Source organism: Perkinsus marinus, assembly GCF_000006405.1.
Source record: "Perkinsus marinus ATCC 50983 genomic scaffold scf_1104296949390, whole genome shotgun sequence".
Lineage (NCBI taxonomy): Eukaryota > Perkinsozoa > Perkinsida > Perkinsidae > Perkinsus > Perkinsus marinus.
Window position 1 is genome coordinate 27,571 of NW_003209919.1, and position 7,443 is coordinate 35,013.

At 52.1% G+C, this 7,443-nt stretch overlaps 1 protein-coding gene across 1 annotated transcript; it reads right to left on the minus strand.

Moving 5' to 3' along the window:
* Positions 1–2,002: 2,002 nt before the first annotated feature.
* On the minus strand, positions 2,003–6,540 carry Pmar_PMAR025030 (hypothetical protein; the record flags this gene model as incomplete). The annotated part of the gene is made up of 13 exons (XM_002778452.1): positions 2,003–2,044; positions 2,191–2,290; positions 2,357–2,448; positions 2,491–2,555; positions 2,606–2,805; positions 4,711–4,818; positions 4,881–5,005; positions 5,139–5,287; positions 5,333–5,459; positions 5,513–5,641; positions 5,688–5,767; positions 5,951–6,017; positions 6,427–6,540. 13 exons carry the CDS (start codon positions 6,538–6,540, stop codon positions 2,003–2,005), a joined length of 1,398 nt encoding a protein of 465 aa, XP_002778498.1.
* Between the last annotated feature and the right edge of the window lie 903 nt (positions 6,541–7,443).

A 7,443-nucleotide genomic window follows, 5' to 3' on the forward strand; every position in this document is an offset into this window, starting at 1 on the left:
ACGGTTCATGGATCAACCGCAGCAGAGCCGCCGGACACAATAACGTTGACCCTAACAGACTCATTCGAAGGCCGACGAGAGCCCGTCAGACGCGTATCCGGATGGAATGTGCCTACAACAGCAATGAGGGAATCTCACTACGTTTTCTTCGCAGTGCGTTGACGACAAAGATATCATCTCCACGAGAGCACACCTACACCCATCCAGTGCCCTCTTTTCCTCCTCTTTCCTCATCTCATCAATCCGCAACTGCGACGCCCGTCGCGTAGCCAACAACTGCTCGTGAATCGGCACTCCCTAGAGTCCGTGGTAGCCCCCATGCAATTGACATCATCATCATCCTACCCCTCGGGGACGGTGGAGCTCCGACAGCCTCGCTGAATGCGGGTCTATCCGAGGCGTGAATGTCGCTTCCTTGTCCACTTCCGGCTCAGCGCGTTTCAGTCTAGTAGATTAACAACAATCGTATGAGCGGCTTCCTCTGGAGCACCTCCCACTTAGAATTCCTCTCCCTCGCACTAGTGGACACAAACAGATGGCTGGAGGGCTTCCGAGACAGGCGAAGTTTATAATCGATTGCCGCGATGAAGTTCTCAAGGCTTACCGGCTCGCCCGACTCCTCTACGTAGGATACAATATGTGATACCTAATACCAATAAGGAGGGGACAAATCGCATAGTCGTTTACCGTACCAATTCCATCTCTCCAGAGTCGTCCAGGCCAGCCTTATCCAGTGTCATGGGGTTAATCCACTCACTTGGACCCTCCGCATGGGGTACACCTACAGTCACTGGTGGCACGATTCCATCTTAAGTGGGCCCCCATAAAACCGGCAAATTACTCAGGTGCACGTTGCCAAAACACATGTGCACCTCCGATACGCGACTCGCGTAACGCGAGTTCTAGGGGGTAGTTGTGACGCGCACTACTGATGCGTGCCAGGCCGAGTATGAATATTCTCGAGATGAACTTTCGTCCCATCATGCGTAGTAATCATCAAACTCATTTCATTTTCTGAACGATACAGCGCACGCATGTGACCCTGGATAAAACCCTCCCCGAAGACTGTCCACTATCGTGTTATCGCGATGCCCAATTTCCACAGCAATGCCTCCGAAGCACCCTCTTGTGAACTCTCCAGTTCGACTCTGTTTTATAATACGTCATAAACTGCTATGATAGCCATGGACTCGCACGAACATTCCCAATCAACCCCGGGCGATCTGAAGTCTCATAGTCCAGTTTTGTCTAACCGTCTCAGAATACGGATGGATTCCACCCGAGTTTGCCTTAACACCAATACACCACCCACCTCCCAGAGCTGCATACAACCTCTCGTACTTCTCCATCCTCATCTGTTCCAATATCTCCCTACTTCGACTTAGGGCTTTAGCCTCAGAGGACAATTCCTTCGCTGCCTGCATACCATCATTCTCCCCACTCAGACCACGGTGCCAACCTTCACAGCAGCCGACTCAGACTCAGCCGCTCTCCTCCTCAAATCCACAGACTCGCAATACAACCTCTGAACGAATCCCCTTCATAGGCCCTTGCACACTCCCCCACCTACGTTGAAGATATCACCCGATGGTCGCCGCCGCTGTGGCATCAGCAGCTTTGAACCACTCCGTTGGGCCTTAGACCGACCAGCTGTCCGTGCTGCTGCCGGTGGTGAGTCAAACAACAAGCGCTCTCTAGGGGGACTTCCTTCAAGACTCTCATCACCTGAGAGAGCAGTACCACATTCTCCGAGTACGAGGATCACCAGCCCACCTCGGGCAGACGTAGGCCAACAAGGTGAGGGGAAGGCTGACGAGCCTTGACCTTCCGACACAGCGCCTATCCAGTGAGCGCCATAACAGCTGTCATCGGCCCAGCAACAGCTACTACTACTAGCAGTCACTTGCCTTAGTCCGTGACGGCCGCCCCCATGTGTTAAGGAAGAGTCACCATCGGGAGCGGACGCGTCCTTCCTGCATCTGATGGGTCGAGTGAATGCAGCTTAGTGAGCACCACTCACGAGAGCCTCTTGAAGAACATCTCCCTACTCCCATCCCTCGATGATGGCCGATCATGCGCCATGCCAATATTCGGCGCGAATGTCGCCCCCTCTGGCAGGTAGCTTTCCCATTCTACCCGTCGCTCCTACCGAGGCCGCCCTCCTCATACTATGACCAAAGCCCCACCCACCCTCCTCTGGGAAGCATCTTCATAGAGCATCTCGAATGGACTCTTCCGGAAGGGATTCCTCCTCTGGGCGATGAGTGAAGACTTCGAGTTAATATGCGGTCTGCACTTAGTAAGTAAATTACTCATTGTCAACCGATAGGAACCCTCCCGGACGATACGCCCCCACCTAAAGGAGCACTCCTCCATCCGCTGCCTCTCTATCTCCCCTCGCAACTGCGCTGTCCTCTCCCTCCTCTTCCACCTCTGCTCAGTCGCTTCCTACCCCAAAAACTCTTCCAACAACACCACCCAATGCCTCACATCAGCCGAGGCAGCCTTCGAGCCGTTCAGCCGGCTCACCCCTGGACACATCCTCTGACTTTCACCTACCATAATCGGCACAAGCCGTCTTCAAGTAGGTCCACCCTAACCTCACCAATAGCTGGCTTGAATGTAGCGCCCCTCAACTCCGCCTCTTCCCGCTCCGCGACATAGTCCCTCTGTAGGTCCACAAGATGTCGGATTTTCCTTGCAAGCGGATCAAGTTTCCTATTGATCCTTTCCTCCTCCGCCACCCACCTCTCATGCATAGTGTGGAGGCGATGCCCCGGTGGCTGAGGATTCTCTAGAGAGAACCTGTCCGGTGGATGGCCATCCGCAATGACGACCCCGGCATGCAGCAAGGACGAAACAGTACGGCCCCCCACACGAGCACGTAGAGGGAGGGGAACACTACTATTTCACTCATATACCATCGAGCCCCTCACTCTGTCATCCCTTCCTTCGACGAAGACGACCGCCGTGGAGTCAAGTCGCGCTGCTCTCTCAGCTGAGTTAGCCTTCGCTGCCTCGTCCCAGCATGGTCGTGGAGTTTGGCAAAAACTGACGATGATGATGATAGTGACGAGCTTCGCTCCGCCTTCTGCTTAGACATCCTTCTTTGCGCTGTCATAAGCAATGAACCGCAACGAGTGTACCCAGCAGACCCACGAGGCTGCCGCCTTGTAGGAGGAGGTCGACATCCGCCCCTCATCCCTCCTCGACCTCTGCTCCTCACGCCGCTCCACACAACGTCATTACTCCTCCTCCACTTCCCTCCTCTACTGCTGTCCTTGCAAGAAAAGCATATCAAGCCAACGCCTCTTTGGCAATCTCACCACTACAGTGGGAGGAGGATCAGCAGCAACAGCAGCAGGCGCAGTTAGAAGCCTTCTACGGGGGGCGACCCCTCGTGGTGGGGAATCTTCACCCGGAGATGGTACGGACTCGTCCAGAACCGAAGTACCTACGAATCACCCCTTCTGTCAGGGATCCATCATCGTCGCCCTCGCGTTCTCTAGTCCTGCCCGAGCTCAACCTACGTCGGTCCAACCCGCGTAAGTCGAAATCCCATCTGTTCCCCCTCTCTCTCTCTCCTCCCTCCCCTCCTCCTCCTTCTTACTGCTGCTGCTCGGCCCCCGACCCATCATGCGTAAATCCTCCCGTATCCTCTCCCCAAGCGGCCCTGAGTACAACTCACTAGACTGTGTCTTCTCCAACAGCATTACCCGCTAGCTCTAACGGCAAGTCGTTGACCATGAGGAACTGCTCAGCTACCTCCTCCACATCGTCCCCCTCGCGGACCAGGATGATACCCTTAGGCTGGCTTGGGCTTATTTCCACCACCACTCGCAGTATCGGATCTGTTTACATCACAGAGGACACTTTCCGCACTAAACCAACAGCTACATAGTCTCCAATATTCCATCGCGCCTAGACTGTTCGTAAAGGATGATAAATAAGGCAAGGTTGAACATCTAATGAGCTGTAAGAGTGTGTGAAACCCACCGAAGGAGTAAAAAGCCGTAAAATTGAAAGGGCGCAGCTATCCTTACGGTGAGGACAGTACCCATTGTTGTGTGAAATACTATGACTGCTCACTCACCTCCACAGGATGGTGCCACTCTAACCCTCCCCTCCTCCCCAAACTCATCATCCTCTTCCTCCTCCGCCAGACCTATGAGTTCCGATGAGCTCCCCAAGGAGCAACTCCGACGGAAGCTAGCAGCCCTCCTGGCCATCGTAGGCGTTGGGACCGACCACAACGGCCACGAGTCATTCTGTATTGCCTCTAGTGGATTATCAAAGGACCCTTCCAGTGCTGGGCGAGCCATCGCTATTACCCCACTACCACTACTGCAAGGGAAGGCCCATCCTTATCATTGACATCATCAACTATGATCAACTTCGACAACATTAAAGTGAAACTTGTGTAAAACTTTTATGCAAAACTAATCACTCAAGCTCCCTAAGCCTCCGCCACCTTCCTCACTGCCACTGCTCGATCCCCCTTTTGCTACCTGCCATCACAGCCGATACAGGCAAGTCTCAAGACAACTCGCCCACCTTAGTGGTGGTAGTAGTAGTAGCTGCTACAGCGGTAGACATCCATGGCAGGGAGGTCTTCTCAGCATCCCTGGTGCTCGTACCATTGGGCCTACCCCGACAACAACAGCTGAGATCGTCCGATACAACAGAGTGAGCACTGCTCCTCCCTTCTACCCATCTTCCTTAACCTCGCCTGATAGCAACGCTAGAGCCTTCTTCACCTCACCCAACTCGTCCTCACAATCTCCCTCACGAGTCGACGGGCTCCATACAAGATAGGACCTATGCACTCACGATGATGATCGGCCTGCCTGTCCAAGACAGGACAGATAGAGAATGAATACCCCTCCTCCTTAAATCCAACTTCTTCCATCAACTTCCTCGCAGCTGAGCCCGTATCGAGCTGCGCTTGGAATCGAGGGGTTCGCAAATTTACTCGTCTGAACTTATCCGATTTCGGATTATTCACCTACAACATCGATCAGCATACACATCAGATACACTAACTAGCGTGAGGCAGCAATACGCCAACAAATATGCAGGTAGTGAGAGCCTTGGCAATCTCTGCCCACGAGCCTCTGCCTAGTCCACCTTTTCCTTACTAGATTTCCCAAGAGCATCTTAGCAGTGCCCTTCATCCTATCATCCATCTCTCTAACGACTTCTTCTAAGTCCTTCTTCTCCCCAGACTCAGCAGTATTGGCCGCTGCCTCACTGCCTACCGCTGTCGAATCAGTCGTCACTACTACACCTACTAGTGACAAGTACCGTCTCCTCCACCCATCGTTCGTATCACTTCTATCCACTCCTCTCTCCTCCTCCTCCTCATCATCTACATCATCCATCACAACCCCACCAGCTTTCACTATCAGCCCTTCACCACCGGTACGAGCTTCGCTCCGCGAAAGTGAAGCAGCAGTAATCTAATATTTTCACAACTGCCTTTTCGATAGGAACCTCTCAATTGCAATTTCACCTCCTTCAACGCCATGATGAGATCAGCATGTTGCTTCAACTGATTCCTCTGCATCTCCTCTAGCATTTTCACCACCCTATCGTCTCGGCTGTCTGCGGAGTTCTCTACTGCACTCCTTCCTTCCCTCTCCTTCAAAGCAGTCGATAGTGAATACAACACTCACACGGCAGCCTACCCCTTCCTTCTTCCGCTCAGTTTCTCGAGCTAGTAACTCCATCAGAAGCCTCTCTCGCTCGGACGATGCCTCAGTGACTTCTGAAGGCCACAGCAGGCTTTCCCTGTCATCCATTTTTACTACCTGCATGCCGTTGCTGCTGTTGCTGGTCCTGTCGGACCCGACTGAACAGCCACCAACCGGCCATGAGGGCGGTCCCCGCGCCGACTACTGTCTGGAAGATTACCCTTTAGGGGACGCTGGAAGAAAAGGAGTACGATTACCTTCAAAAGGCTCAGCCAGGTTGGCTCTGAGGGAGGTAGGGGTGGAGATGGGGGAGGCGGGAAGTATCTGGGAAGCTGCACAATATGTTGGATATAAGCTACTACTGCCTACACTGGTTGCAGCTGTACTCCACTGGGTAGAGCTTGGGTGGGCGTAGAAGGAACACTTGTGGGGTTTGCTGATGCATCCAATCGTTGGAAGGAGGCATCTGCCAAATAGGAGGTAGAGTGATGATGAAAGTGGTATACGTCTTAACTGATCTCGGCGTCTGTTAGGCCTTTGGTACGGAGGAACTGTTCCTTCTGAGCTCTACTGCTAGTGGACGCTATTGTGCGAGGATCGCTGAGAAACTTCATTGCCATCCCCACCTGACCAGGTTTTTAGCATCAACACTACCATTGCTACTACTATACGGTTAAGACCTCATTTTATACTACCATAGACTACCACCACTACTACGAATCTGGCTTATTACCTGATCCTCTCGAAGGTTGGGGAACACATGTGTCGACGTTACAGCTAGGGGTTCTAGAGAAGACTCAGCCGTGGCCTCAGGCTCGTCCTTCTTGTCTGTGGAGGGATCTGACATATGTGTCAACTCAACAGCATCAAAGTGCTCACATATATCGATTATTATGGCGCGCGCTATTTACGCTTATAACAGTGGTCTACATAGGCCACGGCCGTGGTACAGCATGCCGTTGTCTACGTAGGACTTATGCGCTACCTATCAGCATTCAGAATGTGAACCACACTCTAGGTAAGTCGGTGCGGTATTTCTTAGCTAATAAATAATACAGCATTAATAATTGTGGCAGAAGGGAAAGAATTAGTTGCAGGAATAAGGATAAAGGTCCACTGTTTCAGTAAAAACTCGACTTACTCCGTGCCTCACCCTAACGAGCCCTTCGTCAACGTACTAGCTTCACCAGCTTTCCTGTGCTGCTGCTGCTGCTGCATTAAGAGTACTTCAGATACGTGTTCAGACCTACCCAGGCACGGCTGCTGATGATGCTATGATATGGGCTTTGGAGGAGTTTGACGTTGTGTTCAATAGCAATCAGAGACAGTAACGACGATGACAATGGTGATGACTGGCTGAGGTTCATGTTGCATACTCCTCACCATTTGATGCTTTGCATAATATGGTTGTTCGCAATGACTCCCTAGGTTCACCTCGGCAATTAATCGATACCGTAGTAAGCATGCTGAGGAGAAGGCTTAGATGCGTGTTTCTATCCTTTCCCTGTGGTAGCCTAGTTGCATCGTCGCTTATTCTTTTGGTTGGTAGTACTCAATTGTCGCATAATATGATCCGCACTGAGAATTTCTTCGAGGACGAGAAGGCATCTCCTTTAATGGCACGGTAGTAGTACTATTACTAAGAGTGTAGTGGAGAGACTACCACTATGGTCGCGACTAGCTGTCGCTATTATCGCCCCCTCTTCCAATTATCGTTAGGAATCTTCGCAATTACCTTTCGGAGAAGAAT